Source organism: Nicotiana tabacum, chromosome 8 (genome assembly GCF_000715075.1).
Source record: "Nicotiana tabacum cultivar K326 chromosome 8, ASM71507v2, whole genome shotgun sequence".
In the NCBI taxonomy this organism is placed as follows: Eukaryota; Viridiplantae; Streptophyta; class Magnoliopsida; order Solanales; family Solanaceae; genus Nicotiana; species Nicotiana tabacum.
In genome coordinates, this window is record NC_134087.1 from 75,382,424 (window position 1) to 75,409,169 (window position 26,746).

General features: G+C 37.8%; 2 protein-coding genes and 1 long non-coding RNA gene across 3 annotated transcripts; all 3 read right to left on the reverse strand.

Annotated features, from left to right (window-relative positions):
* Window positions 1-12,367: 12,367 nt before the first annotated feature.
* Window positions 12,368-18,721, reverse strand: LOC107761704 (biotin synthase, mitochondrial-like). Its single transcript, XM_016579958.2, has 6 exons — window positions 18,364-18,721; window positions 16,935-17,114; window positions 16,412-16,518; window positions 14,181-14,386; window positions 13,425-13,564; window positions 12,368-12,795 (listed from the first exon to the last, which is right to left on the reverse strand). The coding sequence occupies exons 1-6, from the start codon at window positions 18,565-18,567 to the stop codon at window positions 12,502-12,504; spliced, it is 1,131 nt and encodes a 376-aa protein (XP_016435444.1). The 5' UTR covers window positions 18,568-18,721; the 3' UTR covers window positions 12,368-12,501.
* Window positions 18,722-20,768: 2,047 nt separating this feature from the next.
* Window positions 20,769-26,149, reverse strand: LOC142162737 (uncharacterized). Its single transcript, XR_012694079.1, has 2 exons — window positions 26,074-26,149; window positions 20,769-21,330 (listed from the first exon to the last, which is right to left on the reverse strand). It is a non-coding gene; the product is annotated as an uncharacterized LOC142162737 (long non-coding RNA).
* On the reverse strand, window positions 23,843-26,106 carry LOC107761703 (uncharacterized). Its single transcript, XM_016579955.2, has one exon. The coding sequence runs from the start codon at window positions 25,890-25,892 to the stop codon at window positions 24,006-24,008; it is 1,887 nt and encodes a 628-aa protein (XP_016435441.1). The 5' UTR covers window positions 25,893-26,106; the 3' UTR covers window positions 23,843-24,005.
* Window positions 26,150-26,746: the final 597 nt, after the last annotated feature.

Sequence of the window (26,746 nt, forward strand, 5' to 3'; positions counted from 1 at the left end):
AACGGATATTTTGTTACTTGGTAGATTAGATCTTAGACATGATATGAGGTTCAGACTGGTTGTCTCCGTGTTGTGTTATTCTGGGCTATTGTGCTAAGGCCGCACTGTTGGCTATGCCGGAAAATGCCATGAATTGAGTGGCGATGCTCGATGGATCATGTCCTATTAGAGAGATTTTTACATTTCGAAGGCCCAACGGACGGCTGGGAAGGATTTGCCTTTCTTAATTGGGCTCTTGTAATGGGAGCCAGTGCCGAGGCTCCTCATATTAATTCAGTTCCGGTGGTGAGGGACTTTTCGGATGTGTTTCTTGTGGCCGGGCATATCGCCAGGCAAGGTTGTTGATTTTTGTATTGATTCGATGCCGAGTACCATATCGTATGGCATCGACAGAGTTAAGGGAGTTGTAGAGCAGCTCTAGGATTTTCGTGATAAGGAGTTCGTTGGCAGGCCAACACGGATGCGTGTTCTAATTTGAGTCGGCTTGGTTGGCTCCGAATTGTATTGCTGAGGATGTGTTGATTCGATTGTTATTGAGCTTATTAGTAATCTGGGGAGATCTATGAGTTATCTTTCTGTGTTGCAAGGTGTTGTGATTCGTTGACTATAGGCACTTATGGTACGCTTCGATTAGAGTTTCATAGTGGAAGTCGAGCAGGAAGAGAAATTTGGTATTACTCGGTGAATGGTGTATTGGTTATGTCCTATCGGGTTTGTGTGATGTAGGTTATTTGCTCCACTATGGGTATGATGATTTTTTTTGGTTCTAGACATCAAATTGTACGTGGTTATCAATTTCGAGCATAGTGACTTGAGGTGGTCCATATAGAGCAGTGTTGGATAGGATCACACATCGCAGCGAGGTTATGTGGAGGTATGATCTTGCGGGTTAGATTCGTGTGTTACTTTCCTACGATGCGAGTAGGGTTCTCAGCCTTGTGTTGTGGCGGTACTAGTGAGCTTGAAGTACTCTTTCATTTGAGTCATTTTCATGATTGGAGGTATGTTCGAATTGTTGCTTATTGGTGCGCGTATTATGCAAGTTGTGGCTTAGGCCTATATTAAGGTGCCATGTCACCAGAGTGGTGTGTTGGATTAGAGGAGATCGTTGGGATCATTAATGAATATGAATGGGTTCGATTTTAGCATATTGGAAGGATAATATCGAGCTTCAGCTCAGAAATTTGTTGTGGTATTTGCCAAAGGAAGAGTGTCCTCTTGAATGGTTAATCTGGGAAATGGTTATGGCTTACCGCGTGTTTTAGTGATCATTGGTAGTATAGGAAGGTGTTGGGGTGAGACTCTAGTTGATAAGAGTTTTTCTATCGGTGTTCTGGTGTTGTGTGCAGCTGCTATAATTAGAAGTTATCACTACGAGTGTTTGAGTTATGTGTCATATCAAGTGATTGCACCTGAGATTGCAAGTATGGGTGATTACAGCTTGTTCGGGCTAATTATGAAAATAGATGTGAGATTCTGATCGTATCGATAACTTTAGAAGTGGAAATGTGGTTCTATGGTTTATGGGATTTGGACTGTAAAATTTTTAGTTACAATGTGTTATCAGACCTATATGAGATAGGGTGACGTGGGATCACCCCCAGGCATATGCATGGTAAAGTTATTCAGCTATTGCTTGGCTTCTAGAACAACTCTGGGCACATTCGAGGATGAACGTGTGTTTAAGTGGGGGAGGATGTAACGACCCGACCAGTCGTTTTAAACTTTTGCACTTTGATCGCCAGTCTTCGGGCATGACTTGCCCCGTGTATACATTATGCCTTATGTAAATCGTTGGTTTTGGTTTTCAGGATAATCGAAATGAATTTGGAAGAACAGTTCTCAGTTTGAAGCCATAAATTTGAAAGGTTTGACCAAAATTTTACTTATGTGTATTTGATCTCGGATGGGAATTTTTATGATTTGGTTAGCTCCGTTAGGTGATTTGGGACTTAGGAGCGTGATCAGAATGCATTTTGGAAGTCCGTGGAAGGTTTAGGGTTGGATTGGCAAAATTGAGATTTCGGCGATTTCCGGTTGATAGGTGAGATTTTGATATAAAGGTTGGAATGGAATTGCGAGAGTTGCAGTAGCTTCGTTGTGTCATTTGGGATGTGTGTGCAAAATTTCAGGTCATTCGGACAAGATTTGATAGACCTTTTGATCGAAAGCATAATTTAAGAGTTCTTGGGGTTCTTAGGCTTGAATCCTATGTTAAATTGGTGATTTGATGTTGTTGTAAGCATTCCGAAGTATTGAACAAGTTTGAGCGATGTCATGGGATGTGTTGGTACAATTAGTTTGAAGTTTCGGGGATCCCGGGTAGGTTCCGGGATGTTTTAGGCCGAAAATCATAGTTGTAGCAGGTCCAGGAGGGTTGCAGGCCCCAGAACTTACCCACGCGGTCCGCACAAAAATGAGTGCACCCGCGGTGAGTGCTTTGTGGACCGCACAAAAGCGGTCGCGGCCGCGGTAGGCATCGCGCGGACCGCACAAAAGTGGGCGCGGCCGCGGTGAAGAACCTTCCCGCTGGTCCAACTTCGGAAGCTCATATCTTTTGATATACAAGGAATTTTGAGGTGATTCAAAAACGAACGTTGTAGCCCTTCGTGTCTAGTTTTCATAAAGATAACGATATCGTAATTTGGACATCTATAGCAAAGGTTATGGCAAAAATACTAAAGCCTGTCACTGTAGAGGAAGGCCTGTGCGGCTGCGGTTGTGTTTGCGCGGACCGCACTGGCTTGCGCGGACCGCGGTCGATTTGGTGCGGCCCGCGGTAGCTGAAATATGAGGGGTACCCTATAAATACGAGGTTTTGGGTTTTATTTAATATTTTGACCTAGAGAGCTCGAATTTTGGCGATTTTTCGAATGTTTTTCAAGAAATTCATCGGTGTAAGTGATTTTAACTCAGATTTGGCTAGAATACATGAATCTATCACTGAATTCATCATTTAATTCGTGATTTGGGATGGAATTTGGGAAGAAAATTGTGAAACCTTTCAAAAATGTAAAATGATGATTTGAAGGACCAAATGGTATCAGAATTGGATAATTTTGGTATGGTTAGACTCGTGAGGGTATGAGGATTCTGAAAATGTAAATTTTACCCGTTTCTGAGACGTGAGCCCGGGGCTCTGGTTTTGCTAATTTTGGGATTTTTGATATTTTTCGAATGTTTTTGCTTGGGCTTTGTTCCCTTAGCATATTGTGACGTATTCGTTCTGATTTTGGATAGATTCGATGCGCGTGGAGGCCAATTCGAGGGGCAATGGCGTCGCGAGCTAGAGAATAGCCAGTTCAAGGTGAGTAATGGTTGTAAATGATGTCCTGAGGGTTTGAAACCCCGGATTGCACATCGTAGTGCTATATTGAGGCAAGATACGCGCTGGATGATGAGCGTGGGGTCTTTCACTACTGGGGATTGTGACTTGGTCCATCCCGATTGATGATTTTACCGAATGTTTGACTGAAATTCATTTGTTATCATCATGATTTGGGCTGATTGCCATATTTGGGCTTCGTGCCAACTATTTGAACCCTTCGGGGATTTTTATCACTGTTTCCTCACTACTTGACTTATTATTTGAACTCAGTCCTGTTGATATCTACTGTTTTACAAACTCAGCCACTTTTACTTAGATTTAAAACTTCAATGATATTTCTACATCATGTTTTGGGCTTGAGAACTACTGTTTTACTAATGCCCAAGGGGCTTGTGATGATTTTGGACTGAGTGAGGCCGAGGGCCATATGTGAGGATATACTGAGTGATATGAGGCCGAGGGCCTGAGATACTTTATATGCCACGAGGTGGCTTGAGTGATGTGAAGCCGAGTGCCGAGTGATGATGCCACGAGGTGGCTTGATATAGCGATTGGGCCGTAAGGGGCCCTCCGGAGTCTGCACACCCACAGCGAGCGCGGGTACCCATTGTTCTGAGTGATTGATGCTATGCCCGAGGGGCTGATATGAGTGATTGTAAGGTAACCCGAGGGGCTGATACTATTTTGAGAGTAACCCCGAGGGGCTGATACTATTCTGAGTGATTGATACTGAGCCCGAGGGGCTGATACTATGCTGAGCGATTGATACTGTGCCCGAGGGGCGGATTTCTACTTGTTATTTACCTGTTAAATTACAGGTTTTACTTGTTTTAAAAGGAATATCATTTGATTTCTTCATTGATTTACTGCTTTAAGTGATTTTTACTGCTTGATATGGAATTGCTTTGTGCCTTTACGTGTTTTCATACTTTCAGCCATTATTTATAATTATTACTCACTGAGTCGGAGTACTCACATTACTCCATGCATCGTGTGTGCAGATTCAGATATAGCAGAGTCCGCACCTGAGCGCTGATTCCTTCCAGGCTAGGCAGTGATTTGGAGTTACGAGGTAGCTGTTGACATCCGCAACCCCTTGTCTATCTTATCCTCTATCATTTATGTTTTCTTCAGACTGTTGTATCGAATTCCGTAATTTGTAGACCTATAGCAGATTCTGTAGTAGCTCATGACTTGTGATACCCCGGTTTGGGATGTGTCGGGATGGTTTCCACTGTTGTTACCGTTAAAGTTTTCGCAACCTATGGATAGTATATTATGTTTATTTCTGTTTATGATAATTAACTGCTTAAAGAGGTGTCCCTTTTTGGTCTGGCTGGCCTTGTCTTCACGAGAGGCGCCATCACGACTGGGTTCGGGATTTGGGTCGTGACACTTCCCCGTTTCTTTAGGAACAAGGTGTTGTCAATTTTCCTTCTTTTAAAGCCATTTTCTAAGAGGAACTTTGACAGCCTTTCATACCAAGCTCGAGGAGCCTGCTTCAACCCATACAATGCTTTGTCCAGTTTAAACATATATTCAGGGTGTTCAAGACATTCAAACCCTAGAGGTTGCTTCACATAGACCTCTTCCTTAAGAAGTCCATCAGAAATGCACTTTTGACATCCATTTGAAATGAGGTGAATTCCATATGATATGCAAAAACGATTAGGATTCTAATAGCTTCCATGCGAGCGACTGGAGAAATGTTTCATCATAATCAATTCCTTCCTCCTGATTGTAGCCTTGAACCATTAGCCTAGCCTTGTTCCTTGTAGTGTTTCCATGTTCATAAAGCTTGTTCCTAAATACCTACCTGGTTCCTATAATTGTTCGATCTGAGGGTTTAGGTACCAGGTGCTAGACATTGTTCCTTTCAAACTGATGCAGCTCGTCGTAATCCAGTCTGTATCTTTCAGGGCTTCTTTGATATTTTTGGGTTCTATTTGGGAGAGGAAGGTTGAGAAGGCAAGTGAATTTCTGGATTTTGACCTAGTTTGTACTCCAGAATCTAAGGGAGTAATTATGTTGTCAAGAGGATGAGAACTTTTGTGTTTCCAGTTAGACATTTGAGGTTCATTTGTAAAGGAGGTGGGTATATTTAACTGGTTCTCTTGTGTTCTTCTCTTAGGTACTAGTGGAGTGCCCTGGACTGCATCAGCCGCTCTTTCTTCAGCTTCAGTGGTTGTAATTAAGGTACCTGGTTCCATTGAAGATGAGGCAACATTGTCTTAATTTGGCTCTTTCACTTGGCTCATCATATCTGCCTTTCTATTTGTCATGTCAATGACTTCACCAGGAACCAGTAGGGGCCCTTCATCTTGATCATCTTCAGCATTTTTCTTACAGGAAGGATATGACTCATCAAAAATAACATGAACACTTTCCTCAACACATTGAGTTCGCTTGTTATATATCTTGTAAGCTTTGCTTTGAGAAGAATGGCCTAGAAATATTCCTTCATCACTCTTGGCATCAAATTTACCAAGCTGATCCTTTCCATTATTGAGAATATAACATTTGCACCCAAATGTTTTTAGGTGAGTCAGCTTGGGTTTCCTTCCATTCAGCAGCTCATAGGGGGTTTTGTTCAGGAGAGATCTGATCATGCACCTGTTCACTAAGTAGCAGGCAGTGTTGACCGCTTCAGCCCAAAAGTTCTTTGCAATTCCGCTGTCGATCAGCATTGTTCTTGCCATTTCTTTAAGAGTTCTATTCTTCATTTCCATTACTCCATTTTTCTGGGGGGTTCTTGGAGCTAAGAAGTTGTGAGTAATGCCATTTTCATTATAGAACTCATCAAATTTGGCATTGTCAAATTCTGTTCCATGATCTGATCTGATACATGCGACTCTAGACTCCATCTTCACCTGAATTTTCTTCACAAAAGCCACAAACACCTCAAAGGTTTCATCTTTAGTTCTAAGAAACAGAGTCCATGTGAATCTGGAGTAGTCATCCACTATCACAAAAAATGTATCTTTTTCCTCCCCTGCTTTGCACTCTCATAGGCCCACATAAATACATATGCAGAAGATCGAGTGGCTTTGATGTGATTACATCCCTTTTAGACTTAAAAGAGGACTTCACGTGCTTTCCTCTAGCACATGCATCACAAACTTTCTGTACCTTGAACATGGGCAGACCATGGACCAGGTCCTTCTGAATTAGTTTGTTCAGAAGAGAGAAGCTTGCGTGCCCCAATCTTCTGTGCCAGAGTTCAACATCATCATCAACAGATTTCAGACAACTCAGATCACCACTTTGTAAGGACTCAAAATCAGCAACATAGATGTTCTTGTATCTCTTGGCCACAAGTACCACTTCACCAGTTACCAGATTAGTAACTGTACATATTTTGGACAAGAACTCCACCTTGTTTCCTTTATCACAGACCTGAGAGACACTCGAGAGATTGTACTTAAGACCATTGACATAGTACACATTCTCAATATAGTGAGTGAGTGATTTTCCGACTTTTCCAACTCCAAGAATATACCCCTTTTTCCCATTGCCAAAAGATACACTCCCTCCTTGCAGGGCTTTTAGTGAAAGAAAGTCCATGGTGTTCCCAGTCATGTGCTTTGAACATCCACTATCCATGAACTATTGTTGACTGCTTCCTTTCACTGTTCCCTGCACAAGGAAATCAAGAGTTAGTTTTAGGAACCCAAGCAAGTTTGGGTCCCTTGTAGTAGGCAAGAGGATGAATAAGAGCTCTCTTAGTCCATGCAGGTCATATGCATTTTTTGTGGGTGGAACCTGGTCCCTTTTTAGTAGTTATATTTTCAGCAAACACTTTGTTTTTTTGAATGGACTGGATCCTAGCTTGGCAATTTTCCTTGAAATGCTCATTGTTCCCACAGTGGGTACACAACCAGTTATCTGGTACAGTCACATACTTGCTATGGGGGTTGTAAGGGGTTTTCTCCCTTTGGAACCCTATCCCATGTCTGTTTTCACCATTATTAACGTACATGGTAGTGATAACTTTTGAGGACCAGGTCCACTTTAGGGACTTTTCAAGATCATTTTTTACTCTTTCCGGTTCAGTTTGGAGATGCTTGTTTTTCTCAGTTTCAACACACAACCTAGTTCTCACAGCTTTCAACTCATTTTCAAGCCTAATGTGTTCCTCAATGGCTACCTCTTTTCCTTTTCCAGTATTTTCGGGTTTAGACTCAGTTCCTAGTTTCTCTATTGTTTCCATCAGGTATGCAACTACTACCAAGAGATCATCTCTTTCTTCCTCAATCTCATTCACTCTTTTCACTAAGGCCTCATTTTCTTTTATGAAATTCTCAATAGTTTCCTTATGATCAACAACTACAACCACTAAGTCATCTCTTTCATGCTCTATGTTGGCAATTTTTTCGGTTAAGACACATTTTTCTTTCTCCAATTCACAAATGGTTTCTTTTAGATCAACTACACATACTACCAGATCATCTCTGATTTGTTCAACTTCCCCTAGTTCTAAGGTTAAGGCATCCTTATCATCCACAAGACTATGATAGGCATCAATCAGAACAATAACTAAAGACATAAGTTTCTTAGGAGAGTAGGATTTCAGATTTCTCTGAACATCCCTAAAATTTACCTCATTGTTGTCATCATCTCCATCATCATCTAATTGGTCCATCAAAGTAAAAGTTGAATCATATTCATTTTCCTCGCTTTCAACTGCCATCATGGAGCTGTCACCAGCATCAATTTCATCTTCAGACTCACTAGAGGAGTCTCCCCATGCTGCAAGAGCCTATTTCACCACATTGTCAGCAGATCTCTTCCTTTTGAAGTCCTTGTCAGGAACCGGGTTCCTCTTAGTTGCTTTCTCAGGATTGTACTTGGGGAACTCTTGCTTCAGGAGAGGACAATCTTTGATGAAGTGCCCAGCCCTTCCACACTTATGGCAGAGATCATAGTTCTTTGGTTTTCTAGAGCTGCCCCTTTTCAGCATTCCTCCATTTTTTCTGACCATCTTCTGAAATATTTTGGTTAAGTAAGCCATGTCACTGTCTTCCTCACTTGAGTCATTGCTATCAGCTTTGAGAACCAGGTTCTTTTCTTTCTTTGGTTCTCTTCTTTCATTGTCTATCTTCCTCTTCATCTCGTAGGTCTTCAAATTTCCAATCAGCTCATCTATGGTCAGCTCCTGCAGGTCCTTTGCTTCAGTAATAGCATTAACCTTGCTTTCCCAAGAGCTAGGCAAGATACTGAGAATTTCCTCACTAGCTTGTTTCTAGGAATGGTTTCACCAAGTGAGTGCAACTCATTTATGATGGAGGTAAATCTTGTGTGCATATCTTGAATAGATTCATCGTCCTTCATCCTAAAGAGTTCATACTCTATAGTGAGCATATCAACCTTAGATTGTTTTACTTGAGTGGTTCCCTCATAAGCTTGCAAAGCTTCCCATATCTCCTTAGCTACTCACAAACAGAGATTCTATTGTATTCATCAGGTCCTATTCTACATACCAAAATCTTCTTGGCACGAAAATTCTTCTCCACAGCTTTTCTATCTACATCGGTGTATTCTTTTCTGGTTTTTGGCATTGAGAATTGAGGTTCTTCAAGTACCTTTGTTGGGACGTAAGGACCATCACATATGACATCCCATAACTCAGAATCCTCAGCCATGATAAAATCATGCATTTTTGTCTTTCACCATCCATAGTATTGCCCATTGAACCCGGGTGGTCTGTATGTAGATTCACCTTCTTTAAAATTTGGTGGAACAGCCATATGGATCCTTCCTAGGTGTTAGCCTGATAGGAGGAGCCTGCTCTGATACCAAATGATAGTTTATACGAGTCCACAAAAATAGAGTACCTGGTCCTCTATGTGTTTTTACTGAGAATGCTACTGAAACAGTAAGTAAATGAGAAACGGGATTTTTACGTGAAAAAATCCCACACAAGGGGACAAAAAACCACGATCTACACCTGTAGGCTTTCAACTTCACTAACTTGTAAACACTCTATTACAAGCCACTTTGTAATGACTCTATTACAAAGACTTCAACTCAACTAACTTGTGATACTCTTACCACAAGTCACTTTGTCACTCACTAGTTACAAAGACTTCAACTTATGACTAACTCTAGTCACAACACAAACTCAGAAAGTTTATGGTTTTACAAAAGGGTTTCTAAGTAACGCTTATAGCTAAGCAATTTAGGAATTACAATAAGAACAATCACAAAGTTACAACTCAACTAAGGACAACAAAATACTAGATTTAGGAACTGGTCCGTAGTAGCGTTTAACTTTGTTCTTCAAGCTCTTGAGAATTGAGTTCACTGTTTTTAGAAGGCTTGAATGCTTGAGGTGAATTGTCAAGTGTTCAAGTGATGTTTTGATATAATTTTCTTGTTAATACACCTTGATGACATCACTTGAATGATGTAAGTACTTTAGTTGGTCAAAGGACAAGTGACCGCTGGAAACAGTGCAGTGCAGAAACAATGCAGGCAGTCACGTCGCTTTCCAGTTGTGTCCAATTGACTTCGTACTGCTATGAGAGAACCACAAGGGTATCAGGTCCTTGTTTGGTTCTCTATCTCCTGAAGCTATAGCAGTTCACATTTAGCTAGAATCCGTTGATTTGCAATGTAGCCCAAGTGTGTCAGGTTCCCTATCTGGTTCTTGACATTAAGTTTGTTAGATCATCAAAACATAAGGCAAAGACATTGAAAGCCCGTCAAATTTTATGGACAAACATTTTTGGGGGAAAAATCGAAAAAAAGAATTTTTTTTTTATGAACAAACGGGTCCTTAGTTGACTTTTTTTCCGTCTAAATGTTCAAATTTATTCTATATATTTTTATTATCTATTCAATTGCTCTTTTCCTTTTTTAACTTTTTTTTGTATATTTCCTTTTTTCTCTCCATGGACATGATTTTATATTTTTTATTTAAAGTGAAATAGAAGTTCCATAATGAATGTATTAAATAAAGTTTATGGACCACACATTTCTTTTCTCCCTTAAAATGGACATGTGCAATTGTGCATGTTTCGTTGATCACGAGAAACAATTAACTATTGAAAAGTCAATGGTGGGTGCGCAAGCACATTAATAGCCTTTACAGTGAAGCTTTTAGAATCTAACTTATTTTGAAAAATATTTATTTTAAAATATTTTCGGTGAGAATTGAGAAGCAATATGTATGTGACTAATTAATTTGAAAATTATTTTTGAGTAGTAATTAGTATTTCGCCAAAACTTTTAAAAAGTCTTTTAAGTTTATTTTTCTCAAAAATACTTTTCAAAAAAGTGCTTTTTGGAAGAAATTATTTTTTCTAGTTTCTCAAAAACTGTTTTTGCTTCTACTTAAAAGCATTTTTTCCTTTTTAAGTTTGTCAAACACTTTAACTTCGGAAAATAAATATTGGAAAAAAAATAGTATTTTTGGCCTGAAAAAAGCTTGACCAAACCGGCAATAATTGATTGCCAGTAGGAGTGGCAAACGGACGGGTGGGGTCGAATATGGTTCGGGTCAAAACGGGTAATGAAAAAATGGGTAAATTATCCGACCCGACCCATATTTAATACGGATAAAAAACGAGTTAACCGACGGATAATATGCATAACCATATTATTCATTACTTCTTGTATATGATCATTTTTGGTAGAATTGTTAGTCTCCCTAACTTGAGGAACCCTCAATTTTGAGGCTTTACAAATAAAAAAGTTAGTCCCATTGGTTATTCATTGGTTATCCATTTTCTAAATGGATAATATGGTTCTTATTCATATTTGACATGTTTTTAAAAAATTCATTATCCAACCCATTTTTTAGTGAATAATATGGGTGGTTAACTATTTTCTTTTAACCATTTTGTCACCCCTAAATTTGCCACAAAGCCTCATGTTCTGTGGTCGCAATGCAATTCTAATTGAACCAAACCAACACTAGTTATACATATTCATTCATGATGCTTTTTGAGGGATTTTAGAGGCCAAACATAAGAATCGACAATCTTGTTTTTGTAGAGGCTTCCTCATTAAAGTCGGCTACACTTCACATATTCCTGGTGTGCACTTGAAATTGAATTTTCATAGTCATCCACATTTGTTTATTGTTTTAATCATGACGGTTAGTTAATTTTGAACCATATATGAAAGGGATAATTATCATCTCACATATAAATTTTTCTTATTCATCTTTTTGTTTGATTCTTGCTAAACAATTATTTACATGTGGAAACTTTTATATGTAATTCAGGTAAACTGAATTTGCATTTCATGTGCTTAACAAATAGAAGAAACTAAAACAGAAACATCGTTTATATTTGATTTGATTTGATTTATATATTTAGCAAGCGAGAGAGTTAATGTTTTTATCTTTTCGTTAAAAACCGAACCTAGAGCCGAGGGTCTCCTGGAAACAGCCTCTCTACCTTCCGGGGTAGGGGTAAGGTCTGCGTACATATTACCCTCCCCAGACCCCACTTGTGGGATTATACTGGGTCGTTGTTGTTGTTAAAAACCGAACCTAACCGAACAACATCCATAGCTTGTATTTTATTTACTCCATAAGTTTTGGGGAATGCCAGAAATAATAAATTCGAGCTCTAATTCATGTGTTAGAGTAGTGCCGTAGTGGCGTTGTGATTTCCATTAGTTGGAGATGGAAGATAGCATAGAGAAAGGTTAGCTAACTATAAAAAATAATTTTGCTTCCCGAGAGCCGATGATTTATAGAAAACACCCACCGTGTAAGTATGTGTAAACTTTACCTTCCCTAGACCCCCCTCTGTAAAAATATATTGGGTATGTTGTTGTTATTTATCCTTACGAATGCCGAAGGTGAGGTAGGGGAAACGGGAAGAGAACTAGAGAAGGGCTGATAACTACAATTAAGCTACCACTCAATTATCAAAATTGAAGCTACAACTCAATTATCAAAATTGACTTTCTTTTTTCAAATGCGACAGAAATAACTTTACTGGGTAAATTTCTTAATCATAAGATTTTGACTTGTGCTCGATTAAAATAACCTTTTGAGTGACTAATCATAGTAAGAAATGACCATTAGCAAATAACATCAACATGGTATTACAAAAGCTAAGTTTCATGGTAAAATTTCATTACAAGTTTTGTATTACAGAAGTCATACATTTAGGTAAAACATCCTTGGTAAATCAACCAGATATCTCAGCTCTGAACTAGACAGATGCTTCCAACTTTTCATCTTCAGAATCTTTTTCGTCCTCCGAGAAATTTGGAGCTTTAGGAACAAGTCCAAGTAATTTGAACATATATTGATCAGCATCATAGTCATTGTTGGGTGTAGTCAATAACTTATCACCTGTAAAGATGGAATTTGCACCAGCAAGGAAACACAGAGCCTGCTCAGGGATAGAAAACCGAACTCTTCCGGCAGAAAGCCTAACCATTGCGCTTGGCATTGTTATTCTCGCTGTCGAAATCATCCGAATCATATCCCATATTTCCACTGGCTGAAAGATGAAAAATGAAAGATGAGATTGTCAAATAATTTGAGAAACTCAGATAGAATGACATTCATTTTGCATAGCATTCATTCCAAGAGATGTCTTCGTTGTATCCTTTCACTTAATCTACTTACAGAAAGGCATTGAATTTCATCTGAGACTACGTGTCAATTATTTAGTGGTCTATGAATATCACGGTTTTGAAGAGTTTGCGAAGACTATCTCTGTTTATTGTTTTAATCTTTAAGTTGTCATTAACTAGAGATTAGGTTTCCAGTCACGTTCTAAGGTAGGTGACATTTGCCTGAAATTAGACGTTCTACTTGGAGAGAACAACAAATGTTTATGATACTACCAACGTTGAAAGGTAAAGAATCAGAGCTCAAACAAGGCTAAAACTTGACAAGATATTGTTCCTTAACGCGGTAAAGCTCTACAAAGAGCTCTTCTAGGATGGCTCAAGGTATTATGTTGGTAATATATTATGGTTACAGGCCAAGTCAATCAGCATGTTTTTATTCCTGTTTTGGCCGCTGAAAGGGGGTGTACGAGGCACAAAGCATTTTAGAGTCACAAGTTAACAGAAAGTAATGCAACAATACTTAAAGTTTCATTTCTAAAAAAATGAGGATTACCTTCTGGTCTTCCAGGGGTGTGCCTTTCACTGCAATAAGTGCATTAATTGGGACACTCTCAGGGTGAGTCGGAAGAGTTGCCAGGGTATGCAACAAACCAATTCTATCCTCTTCAGCCTCACCAAGCCCTATTATTCCACCTGATAGCAGAAAAGAAGGGGTTAGCTAAGATTGTGACAAGGTTTGGCACACCTTTGGAGAAATTTACGACACAAACTCAGAAAGATTGTGTCAAAGTATAAACATTCCTCTTCAAAAAAGAAAAGTAAACAAATTTGACACAATTTTTAATGATTCCCTTGACTTTCAATAATGACATATTAATTAAGAATATGTACCATCTATATTAAGGATTCTTATATCTATGAACAGGAAGTCATAAAGGAGAAAAACATTTCAAGGAAAAGCAGCAAGAAGTTCAATTTGAAGTAACTGAAAGACCTTTCATCGATAATTTAAAACTCATGTCCAGTACTTGAAGTAGAGTTCAGTTTTAAGTTCCATCAACGGGCTGTCAAGGCTTCTTAAGAAACCTTAAACTGGCGATGAAATTTTACTTACGATCAAATAGTTTCATATGTGGCGGTGTGAACCAAATAGTGTGATACTACAGTATTTGCATATACATACACATACATGCATCAAATATAGAGATAGAGGTGTCTACATAATGTTATTCCAATGAGAGTGTCAATATATAAAAACATACCGCAAAAATCAAAGGTGAATGACAAGTTTTATACTTCAAACGAATACCTGAACACACATTAATTCCTGCTTCACGTACATGCTTCAGTGTTTCCAGCCGCTCATCGTAAGTTCTTGTGGTTATAATATTAGGGTAGTACTCTTTTGAGGTGTCAAGGTTGTGATTATATGCTGTAAGACCTGCTTTCTTGAGCTCTAAAGCTTGCTGCTTCTCAAGCATTCCCAAGGTACAGCAAACCTCCATTCCCATGTCCCTTCATATTGAATATATTTTGCACAACATGCTTGTTATCATGTCATAGCGAAATATATCAACATGCTTGTGTGTACATTTATATATGATACCAATGGACAATAGTGTTATCAAAGGTGAAAAGTGCAAAAAAGCTCTAAGGTATAGGGCTTTAAGCGCAAAGCACAAATAAAGCGGGGGCTTTGATGAAGAAAGGCGCAATGGAGAAAAAATACAAATATGTATTTTGAGTCCAAAACTAATAATTATAAGCATGAATAACAAATATATAGAGAAAGAAAGTGAAAAAAGATTAGGATAAAGTGAAATATCATTTGTTTAGTGTCGTCTCTTTAGGATCACGCTCATTGGCAAGGAAAAGTATGCCTTTGAGCCTTGATGATGACACTGAAGCACCCACTAAGCGAGATGAAGGCTCAACATGTTTTGCACCTTGCTTCGGGGCTTAAGCGCGCCTTTGACAACACAGGACTCACAGTTTATGGTTTTCCTGCTATTTTTGGTTAACTCCAATAAACAAGATTTGGAACAAGGAGCTAAGATGAAAATGCTGTACGCTTTTGGATTAAAAGTTGCAGAATCACAAAATTACCCGTCAAACCTTCTCACTCAGAAGAATGCTTTTAGAATGGGTAAGAAATGGCTTAACCAACAAAGAAGTAAATATATTCCTGCTTCTGTGTTCATTCTATGACGCGGAAGGAATGCCTCTCAATTTTAGCAATGATCCAACTCAATTTCAGCAATCATCATAACTCCAGTTTCCTCACTCTTTCAACTTCACTACTTCAAAGAAATAACAAAATAGAGAGCAAGGCCATGCATTACTGTCCTCAACATCTAACCCATGTCCATATCTGTTAGCACTGTACAAGCACCAAAGCAAGCAACTAGAAGAACCAGATGAAGAAGCAGCAAGGCTACTGCATAAGATGAGCTTAATAAATGTTCCTACTAAATATTTCTCATAGATTCTAAATGAATCTGAATAATACATCCATTTTCAACCCTCCACCAATCTCACTTGTCTGGACCAAATATACTAAACCCATTTGTGATGCACTGCTAGAGAAATGAGCTCCCAACGCTCTTCACTTCTGAGCGCTAAATCCTAAGAAAAGAAACATCATGCCTACAGTACCGACCTTGAAGAAATAGGTGCCAATACAGCAGAGCATTAAACTTTTTTATCAGGATATCACAATGACCCTGTAATATACAGACATAACAGTGTCCACTAGCTTTCCGTTTTTCTTTGGATAAATAGCTTCTAACAAGGTGATTTAACCCTATATATCTTATGGACCTTGAGGCTGGTGTTGCTTGCATATCTACCTATGTAGTTGAGGATGTGCGGTCCTGAAACTAAGCTTGAGAACCTTCTAAATGTTTGTAGATAATGGTGTAGCAGTACATCAGTTTTTGAGATAGTTCTCTGGTAGGAGAAAGGACACTGCAAGCCAAACAGACTGAATGTATCAGGAGCAGTCTCCTGAATACATTCTTTGACGAGGAGAATAAACAAACAACTCCCTGCAAACTTACATCTGTTTCTTCTTTACATATATTAGCACTTAGTTAACAAGTGAAATGGTAGCTTATACATTAGATGAACAATTGTAATCTCTACCCTACCCAGAAAAGCAAAAGGCAGAAACAAGCCTCTTTCATTTTCCCTTCTCTTACCAAATAAGAGGCTATTGAAATAGAGCTAAACCAGTTCCTTCAGCTTCTTGTCAGCGAGTTGCCGTTCAATGAGTATTATGACCAGCTAGCTAGTCAGAGTCAGATACCCCTCTCTGGCGGCTCAGAAAATGTGAAGATAAAAGAAAATAGAAGAATAAAGGAAATGCATAAACATTAAGTCCAGTGAATAGGGGACACCAAAGAAATGCTACAGATTCATCAAACTGCTGTCTACTTTACCCACCTCATTATAGCGGAAATATTTAAAAATAGCAATCACTTGGCTTTCCTACAGTTTATCGGAAGGTATTGGAGTGTAAAGGAGAACCATAGCCCATACCTTATTTCCTTCACATACTTGGTGATCTGGTTCATATTGGTTTTCCTTCCTATGGTATCCCTCCATGCAGCACCCATACAAAAACGAGTGCTTCCTGCCTCTTTTGCCTGTCAACACATAAAAGTAGCTAAAATACATTTAAAAGGAGATTGAACCTCATTGTATGTTATGTATAACGCTGCCAAAAGAAATCTAATTGATTGAGATAATTAATTTTTACTGCATATATTTGTCATATTTATACATCTATAGGTTGGCCTATTATGCGTTACTTTGTTAGCCGTAGTGGTAAAAGAGGCAGAATCTAGGTAACCTTAAATTTTTGAGAAATCATAACTTCCTCAGATGCAGTAGTATTGTATTAAAGGGCACCAATTTCAGGAGGAACTCCTCCCTAAGAAGTGGGATCATTGTATCTGCATCGTCTAGCCATTGTCACCCTCCAATATCAGGCCAAGGAATAAATAATGTCTACTATTGCTTAATGATAAAATATTCCACCAAGAGAAACAGAACAGAGCACCTTTCTTGCTGCATCAAGAACGGCATCCTCATTCATAAGTTTTTGTGCTTTCAGTCCTGTATCATATCTAGATGATTGAGGACAATATGAACAATCTTCACTGCATCCCCCTGTCTTAATAGACAGCAAAGTACACTGTTGTACTTCTCTAAAGTTATGAGAATGTCTATGTACTTGAGCCTGTAAAAATATTTTTTCAATGAAGAAAAGAAAATATCAAAAGCCAGACAGAGGATCTCACAAGAACTTAAGTAAAACGATTAACGAGCAAGCTCCAAAGTAACTAGAAATGATAATTGAAAAATGCATTTTTCACGTTGTTCTAGAATGAATGATAAAAAGTTCAGGTCACCGAGGTGTGGAATGGATGAAGATGTTTTCCACGAATTCATTTTTTACCTTGGAAATAATTCTTTTTACCTTGGAATTTTCTCAAGCATTTTCCATATTTGGTTGGACAAAACGCAGATTGGCATAGGATAGTTGTAAAAGAAGTAGCCCCGAGTATAAGGATTATCTTATGTATTTTTAAGTTATAGGTTGACAACAATGTCTAAATGTTGATTGAAGTAAATATATGTAGTAGGAATCAAGATATTTGTAAATCAATGTATTTGATATGACATATAAAGTTATTGCCATATGACCAGTAGGTCATGGGTTCGAGCCGTGGAAACAGCCTCTTGCAAAAATGCGGGTAAGGCTGCGTACAATAGATCCTTGTGGTCCGGCCCTTCCCCGGACCCCGTCGTAGCGGGAGCTTAGTGCACCGGGCTGCCCTTTGATGTATTTGATATGACGGAGAATGTTTTCTTAAAAATGTTCTTTTTTCAAGGAAAATATCTTCCGCCACAATTGACAAAATGACTTCTCTCACCTATTTTGTAAATTGTTCTTTACAAATTTCTCAACTGATTCAATCTCATTGTATCAATCAACACCTAGACATTGTTAAAAACGTTTCCTAGTACCTAAAAGTATCATCAAAACATTGTTTTTATAACTTCTATATCCAACCAAATACTGAAAAATGATCCCGAGAATTATTTCCTAAAGGGACACAGTTTCCTCCATACCAAATGCACTAAACACACCTTAAAAAACTAAAAATCATACTGTAAATTAGCACAAAGTTAACCACTTTAAGGGAAAATTAAAGCAAAACCAATCAGGCTAAACCTCAGCGGAAACAACAAAATAGAACAAAAGATTTAAAAAAAAAACTAATTTGATAGCTCATTTATGATTAAAAATGTACGGTCAACACTCAATTCGTCCGCATTAGTAGGAATTTACTTTAAAACAATTCAAAATAAAAATAAAAAAATGCAGGAAAATCCAGCAACTCAAATGATTCAAAAATGGAAAATCCGTACACACAAGTTGTCAGTAAACAGGAGAGAGGTAAAAAGAGAGAAAGAATACGGACGCCATGAAAAATGAGATCGAGGAGTGGGGAGTCGTAAATAGACTTGATTTCATCTCTGCTCCAGTCATTTCTAGGCCCTTCCCTTATACATCTCTCCGCCTCTACTGCAGCTGCTGAAGCTGATAATGAGGAATAATTCGGTGCGCGCGACTGCAGTAGAACCAACGACGATAACGGCCGTCGAATCGATCCAAGCCACATCATCGTCTTTACTAACAACGATAACGGCCGTTTGAATACACAACAATGGCCGCTCTTTTGCAGAAGCACTAGTGAGCTGAAGCAGCAGCTCTCTATTTGCTATTTGCTGCTTTGGAAGTTCCGCTGTGTTGTTAAAATCGATTTTAATAGAGTGGGTAGTGGTTTAGGTGGGATTGTATTGTACTTTGTGCATCTTTTGTTGTGACGTTCTCTTTTTTGTTCTTTCCTTTTTCTTCTTTTTGAAATTTACTCAAACGAACCAAACTTTCGTTTTCTTTTTGCATAACATAAATGAAGTTTTGTTTTATTTATTGAAAAGGATACTTTTTGCCGTCCTAAATTTAACCAAGTTTGCTAAATTAAGTAACTTGGTTGATGTTCCACAAAAGTTTGAGAACAATAATGCACTTATGTACTTGTAACTCTTTAGGGTCGCTTGGTAGGGTGTATAAGAACACTGTTGACTAAGGTGTATTAGTAGGGTATAGATTAGTAATACATTGCTTAGTAATGCAAGCATTAGTTATATAGAGATTATTTTTCATCCATTATTTGGTGTGGTGTATTAAAAATTAAAATGTATTGCATAATTTTTAAGAAAATTAGTTGTTTACAAAAATATCTTCCATATTCTTTACCTTAAAGAGACTTTAAGGGTAATTTTGTCTTTAACCATGCTAATGCATGCATTAATAGCTTTGGTATTGCTAATACCATAGTTTGCTATGTATTAATTATAGAAAAGATAATACGAAATATGTTGTATAACTAAGGGCATCTCCAATGGTGCACTATTTTTTGCACCAAATCTAAATTTGGTGTTTTTTTTGCTCCAATGGAACACCAAATTTTGCACCATTTTAGTGTGTGAATAGTGTCACACCAAACTTGGTGTGACACTATTCATCAACACCAAATTTGATTTATTATTATTTTATTCATCTTTTTATTTTTTTGGACTTTTAATTTACCATATATTGTGTATATAATTAATTTTTATATTAAGATCTTTATAATTTTAATTTTATATCCTATTTTTTGACATATTAATTTTTGTATATATTATATTTATATAAAATTATAAGTCAATTTTAGTATTATTATTATTATTGCATAAAAAGAAATATAACCATTATTTAAAAATGAAAAATGCAAATGTAAGATATCTAATATTGCTAAAATTGAAAAGTGAAAACTAAAATTTAAAAAAGAAAATTAACAATACATAAAATAAAAATACATTAAAATTAAAAGTACATCAAAGGAGGATACATTAAAATTGAAATCACATTAAAAAACATAAAACATAAGTTTAGTAATCCGGTATGTCATTTTCAGGTGCACCAAAATTACTAAAAAACTGAGAGAACGAGGTATAATGACCACATGTATTATACTGCACAACATGATAATTGAGGACGAGCGTGATCTTAATGCACCAATTCAAGATGCACGTGAATGTCCAGCTCCTACGGTAGAAATGGCAGTAGATGAAGATCACCGATTTGAACAATTTTTAGCTCGACACAAAAAAATTAAGGATAAAGATGCGCGTTTCGCACTTCGTAATGCATTAATCGAGCATTTATGGGAGAATAGAGGCGAAAGTTAAATATTTATGTGGTACTTAAATTAAATTTGACTATGATGTAATATTTATTTAATTATCTTTTATCAATGATTTCACTTTTAGTTGATTTACCTTTAAAATAATTTTGTAATAAATGATTATATAAGTGGTGAATGTGAATTATATGTCATGAATATGAAAAAAAAAAAGATAGAATTTGTTGGAAGGAAATAAAAAATAAAATTTAAATAAAAGATAATATATAATATAGAAGAGAGAAAAGAATATAAAAAAATATTTTTTTTGGTGTATGGTGTAATGGTTGGAGTAAATTTGGTGTTACACCATTTTGGTGTGAAATTTGGTGTTAGGATTGGAGATGGTCTAATACTTGCAGTAGTACTAATACATAAGTTGAAATGGTGTACCAAACAAGGTATTTAGTAATACCAAAAGCTAATGCATGCACTATTTTCTCTAACGTATCCTACCAAACAACCCCTAAAACAAGGTAGGTGAAAGGTGATGCTTATATTTCTTAGTTGAAAGTAAAGAGATGAGAAAAATTAAAGGGAGTGGCGCAATACATGGACTACATCAGCACTCCCATCCCTTCTAATTGGGAGGTTCCTACTATAAAAACAATTAAAGAGAATGAATAATACTTCAAAATAAATTAACAATCATCCTCCCACTTCCACTTGATTACAAGATATAGTGTGAAGGTCAAAGAGGGGGAGGAACAACAGTTCTGACAAAATCAGACTTAAGGGTGACTACTGGCCACTTAAAATCCAATATACAAGCTGGTTTCTGTTCAACAGAACTTCTCTTTATTGGTCGAACAAGGAGGGATGTCACTCTTACATGGAATCCCTTGACAGGCAAACTTAACATATCATCCGCAACGAGCAAAATAACAGATCGGCAGCTCTAGTACTTTTGTTGTGCTTTCTCAGCATCCGAGAAATCCCAGATGATCAACGACCATGCTGAACTGAATAGGTGTAAACTCATATTTTCCAACTGGAGCTCCGGTACAACGTGTGCTAGACATGAACCCTCCAGAAGCAATCTACCGAGTTCGAGTGCGCTTTCTCAAGGATTAGCTTCACATAGTTCTCTTGTTTACCAGACAAAGACCTTCAATTCATGCAGTGATTAACTGATTACTAATCCCAGGTAAGCTAAAAAATCTGCAATACAGGTACATGTTACAATTCATAGGTTTGGTAGGTGGAAGACGAGAAGGTATCTTAAGTGTATAAGATTGCAATAATACTGATGCACAATGACGGAAAGAACTGTATACATCATGTGGCGTCGATTCTAATGCAAATCGACAATAGATTTACAAAATTTCTTAACACTTTAAACTACAAATTACAACTCCATTAAAATTTGCATTTAGAAAAGGTTCCAGAGTCCGTCAGCGCCACCAAAATGTTCCTAATCCATAGGTAAATCAATCAGTATATAAACTTTTGGGCAAATCATTTTCATTTTGTGATGCCTAAGATATTAATACTTGTTTGCTGCTGACACCTGAAAAAAATTTAAGATGTCCTAAAACGGACAAGCAGCAAGCACCACTAGTATGAACAATTAAATCATCACAATTGATAATCGTAAACTTTTCAAAATAATATGACCCAAGGACATAGTTCATCGGTCCATGAAACTGAATGAAGAACATCGAGAACAGGATTTGAATATCAGCACAAGAAAAGAAAGAAAAAAGAAACTATGTGATTCCTTCTCATCTACCTAAGCTTTGTGAGCCAAGTTACCCGGTACCTATCCTCGCGAGTTGGCTCAAATACTACCATTGTTCTCCCAAAGAAGAAAACATTATGATGTTCATAAATCAAATAAGTAGTTTTTCAGCATTGAAACTCAGCTATGATTCATTACGAAATTTCTCGCCGCGAACTATTAGTAATAGGTAATAAATGATATACTTTCTGAAGAAACATACAGCCTTCATGAGCAGGCCTCGCTAAGAAGGTCTATTAGTTCAAGTTAAATGTCCAACTGCCGCTGTTACATGAATTGCATTAGGCAGCCAATGCCTCTCCTACAAGTTGGCAAACTAAATAAAGGAAAAATAGAGGTGATCAAACTTATTGAACAACCATACAATTAAAAACGACAATGAAGACAGCAATAATTTTTGACAAGTAATGTATCAAGATACTTCCAGGAGCTAAAAGCAATTTGGCCTTCAATCATGCAACATTGATTTATCTTTGATCAAAACAGCACATAAGTTTCCATGATAAAGAGCAGGAACCACGTCACCAGCTCTTAGATTGAGTTTTCCAGCAATAATGAGGAAGCAGCTTGATGAAGTCATTCCAGGATTATGAGAATATGTCTTTGCTAGATATTCTATAGAGAATATAATACTGGAGGAGAAAATTTTGTTAACCTCTTCTTCAGTAAAAGGGAAACTTTATGTATGACGCAGCTAGAATATTCCAAAATGCTATTCAATCCCCAGGAATGGGCTTCAGCAGTCAATGATGTCAGGATCGCTTTAGGTCATTACATTTGGTGTATCAGAGAACAAAAGTACTCTATAGTTATCCAAGGAGAGACTCCAAGCTGTAAAGTTGATTAAATGATCCCACAAGATAGTCCACAGAAGACCGTTGGTGCATTTCCAGCACTTCTCTAGCTTATGTGTTTCTAGTGTTTCTGTCAACCTAAAGATAAAATATACTCATGATCCATGATTTAAACAGGAGCCTTGGAGCAACGATAAAGTTGTCTCCGTGCGACCTATAGGTCACGGGTTCAAGCCATGGAAGCAGCCACTAATGCTTGCATTAGGGTAGACTGTCTACATCATTGGGGTGCGGCCTTTCCCCGGATCTTGCGTGAATGCGGGATGCTTTGTCCATCGGATTGCCCATGATCTGAGACTAAGAGTGTGAACCTCAGAAAGAATTTACAAAAGGAAGAAGGCTGTGAAGGTTCACGCTATGGATGTAGTATGCCATGACAGCCTTACTGAGAAGCTGGTATTTTCTCCAACTTCAAAGTGTATGGCTTCATTATTAACATTGAAAACCTATAAGATTCCAGAAGTTTTGCTTTCGCGGAAACAGAAAAAGAAAGATTGGACAAGCTTGACAGTCCAATGGCCATCCAATTAATCATGGAAAAAACTAAAGGGATAAATTTCCTCTTAGCTGGAGGGATTAATGCAACCAGAGCCAGGTGTAGAATGTCTTCCACTAATTTATGTCCTCCTTATTTAGGGATTCTTTTTCGATCAGACTTTTAGGCTTTAAGAACTGTTTCTGATTTTTATAAATCCATTGGTCTTCAATCCATTGCTTGGTCCTCCACTGTTGTTTCATTCTTTTTTTATTGTTATCCTCTGTCATTTCATTCTTTCACTTTGGTTCTTGCCTGAGTCCACATTCAGCACCCTCCATAACTGAACGACGACAGCAGGGAGTCTAGCTCACTCGCATATTTCCCAACTTAACACAATAGCCTTGTGCAATCCTTTAGGATCCTAAGTACCCTTTAACAGAGGCCTCACCTTGAAAACTTGGTTAAAGAATTCCTTAGAGATTTTAAAAGCTTTCTGATAGATGATACAGTAAAGAATTACTTGGTAAAAAATATTCTACTTAGGCAGCAATTCGAATTCAGAACAAGAAAAGAGGAACTTAATAGTAAATCAACTAATGATTTCAGAATTCATCATAGATTAATGCATTAATAATGTTACAGAATTTGTTAAATTTGATCGCATTATAAAAGTTGTTAGACTAGCTTTTGATAGAAATCCAAGTACTGCAATCAACATGTTGAAAAATCCTCCAAACTTCAACCATTTTATTAATTGAACACTTTATGAGATACTTATCTTCTTAAATCTGTACACAAGAGACTCCATTGACTTTTGTATTCTGGAGTTTTCTGTTTGTTTCACTGCCACAGAAGCTTGATGTAAACTTTGGATTCCACGACCCAAACTGGCAATTGAAGGAGCTGATGGAAGAGATTCAGCAGCACATTCTATTCCATCTCCATAAACAAGCAAGCTTGCACAAGTGGCTATACTGCATCCAAAGGTAGCCCAAGGCAGAAAGCCAACTGGTCGTACTCGGCGTTTCCTCATAATTTCGTAGAATGCCGTTCTCATGGCTGAGAGGCTAGTTTTCTCTGCAGAGGCTATAACTCCGTGAGCCACAGCACGGATTTTCTCTGCTGAAGCAGTTGCCTTAAAGACAGATGATTTGACACCAGAACTTGCCATTCCAGGGGCTACTACGTTTGACTTCCCAAATGCAAGAGCAAGGGCCTTTTGAGTTTGAGTCATGATGAGTTTTAGAGAAGCAGGGACTTTGAAGGTAACAACCTTCACTATCGTAGATGCAGGAACAACTTTAGAAAACGAAGAAGCTCCTAAAACTGCTGTGGCCCCAGCCCCAACAGCTACCACTGGCTTAACAGCTAGTAACCCTTTTCTGTCACTTCGGCTCGAGTTGTCCCCGTCGCTCTCAGAGTCAGTGACCAGCTGCTCAACAATGTCCTTAACTTCTTCAGGTATATTAATTTTCCAGTGCTTCCTTAGTCCAGCTAAGCCACTGGCATCTACTACTGCAACTATTGATTTGAACTTCACGGCCTGGCTTCGGAGGGCCTGTGCAAGAAGGGCGTGCGACTTGTCCTCAACAGAAAGCTCAGAAAATTCAGTTGTATGATATCCGATTTTACTAAGAGGCAGCCGACCAGCATTATTCAAAGCTATTCTCAATCCTTCGACTGCAATCTTGAAGACATAAACCTCAGAAAGGAGATTTGTATCAACAGCATTTCCATTGCAAACATCATTAAACATCTTCTGAGCACAAGCTAGAGCTCTTCCGATTGAGGGAATATCAACAAAAATATCATGTAGATCAGAGAGCAATGGATAAACAGTCTGTGCAAACTGTGGTACTTGATAATTCAACTGCAGCGGAACATCCTCAGACCCCATCTTTTGCAAGGAACCTGAATTGACCAAATGCGACGACAACAACCTCACCATCTGAGACTGAATATCATTTGTAACACAAAATGCACGCGAATTTGCTGACACCAATAATCCCGTTTTTAGAGGAACCAGACTATTACCAGCCTCTAAACCAAACACTCCAAACCTATTCTCGTACCCCTCATCCCCCACACTAGAACACTCATTAGACGGGCTGCGTTTAACAAAAGGTGACTCGAGCAACAAGAAAGACGAACCAACTTCTTCAGCTGCTTTCTTAGCAGCAGACAAATGCCCATCAAACCCAACTCCAAATATCTCCCTCAAAACAACCCGCCCCGCAACATTCTCATACTTCTCCTTATTAATTTTATGCACAAAGCACCTCTTCAACACCTCAATTGACGAAGTCGGTACCGAATCCTCCTCCTCCTCCTCCTCGAAATTACCACTATTACTCAACAAAAGTTCCTCTTTTTGATCACCATCTACAGAATTACCCACTTGGACAACTACAGCATCAGGCTTTACTTCTCTAATTAAACACTGGGCATCTACAGCAGATCGTTCAGATAAATTCTGAACACACAATACGTATATTACAGCCTGTGATTCGGGTTCACGAATCGCGTAAACAAACTGCTTTGTGTTTTCGGGTACTGATAATTTCCTAACTAACCCTTCTGAAATTCTCAAATCATCAGGTTTTATTACAGAAAAAGGCCACAGATTTTGCAAATAGCTTAAACCCCACATGGTTTTTGATAGCTAATGACCTTTTACAGCTATTATATTATATGTAAGTCTAATTACATTTGAGAAACAACGAATAGACCTAATACTGGATTACGTATACAGAAAAGGGCTAAAAAGGGTGTATGCAAATGGAAGAAGCGAAAGAAGAGAAAGAAAAGAGGGAGAATTGAAGAAGGGTTACCTGGCGTTGATGAAGAAGTGTCAAACTTTTTGTGTTTCAGCTGTCTCTTTTAAGGGAATATTTTTGACAAGGGGTGAAATTATCTAATTAAATTAAGGAATATTTCTAATTAAATATCTAATTAAGGAATTATCTAACTAAATTAAATAGATAATCAAGAGGTATTAAAGATAAAGTTGTCCAGAGTTACTAGATCTTTTGACCTTTCAATGACTTAGCTCTTTAAATAGTACTTATTATCCTTGGTCAGGTAAATATAATTAAACTGTGTTAATTATCATATTGTAAAATTTCAATCCTCATCCTATAAACAAAATATAAGAGAAAAATCAATTAAATATTGTATCGAAATTTGGACGACTACGACCGGTACCAAGTGTAGCATAGAGCGAGGTCCCTATGACGCCGCTTCTTAAGATCGTTATGACGAGCGACAACTAACAGTGGCTAGAGAATGCACGACGTATGTGGTCGTGTTAGCATGATAGGAAACAATAGGAATATGTCTTTCGAATATTCCTTGTGTTGTACCTTTTTTATCTTTTAGGATAAAAACAAGGATTGTCTCCAATAAAAGGGGAGAGAACATTCTGTAAAAGGGAGGTTTTTACTGATCACAATTTTGAGAACGATATATGATTTTTACTTTTGGGCTAAGAACATTCATTGCGAA

Coding starts and splice junctions, on each gene's coding strand:
- LOC107761704 (XM_016579958.2), bottom strand. CDS start 18,567: ATGATGTGGCTTGGATCGATTCGACGGCCGTTATCGTCGTTGGTTCTA. Junction 13,565..14,180: donor AGGAATTAATGTGTGTTCAG/GTATTCGTTTGA, acceptor TTCTGCTATCAG/GTGGAATAATAGGGCTTGGT. Junction 12,796..13,424: donor CACCCCTGGAAGACCAGAAG/GTAATCCTCATT, acceptor TTCATCTTTCAG/CCAGTGGAAATATGGGATAT.
- LOC107761703 (XM_016579955.2), bottom strand. CDS start 25,892: ATGTGGGGTTTAAGCTATTTGCAAAATCTGTGGCCTTTTTCTGTAATA.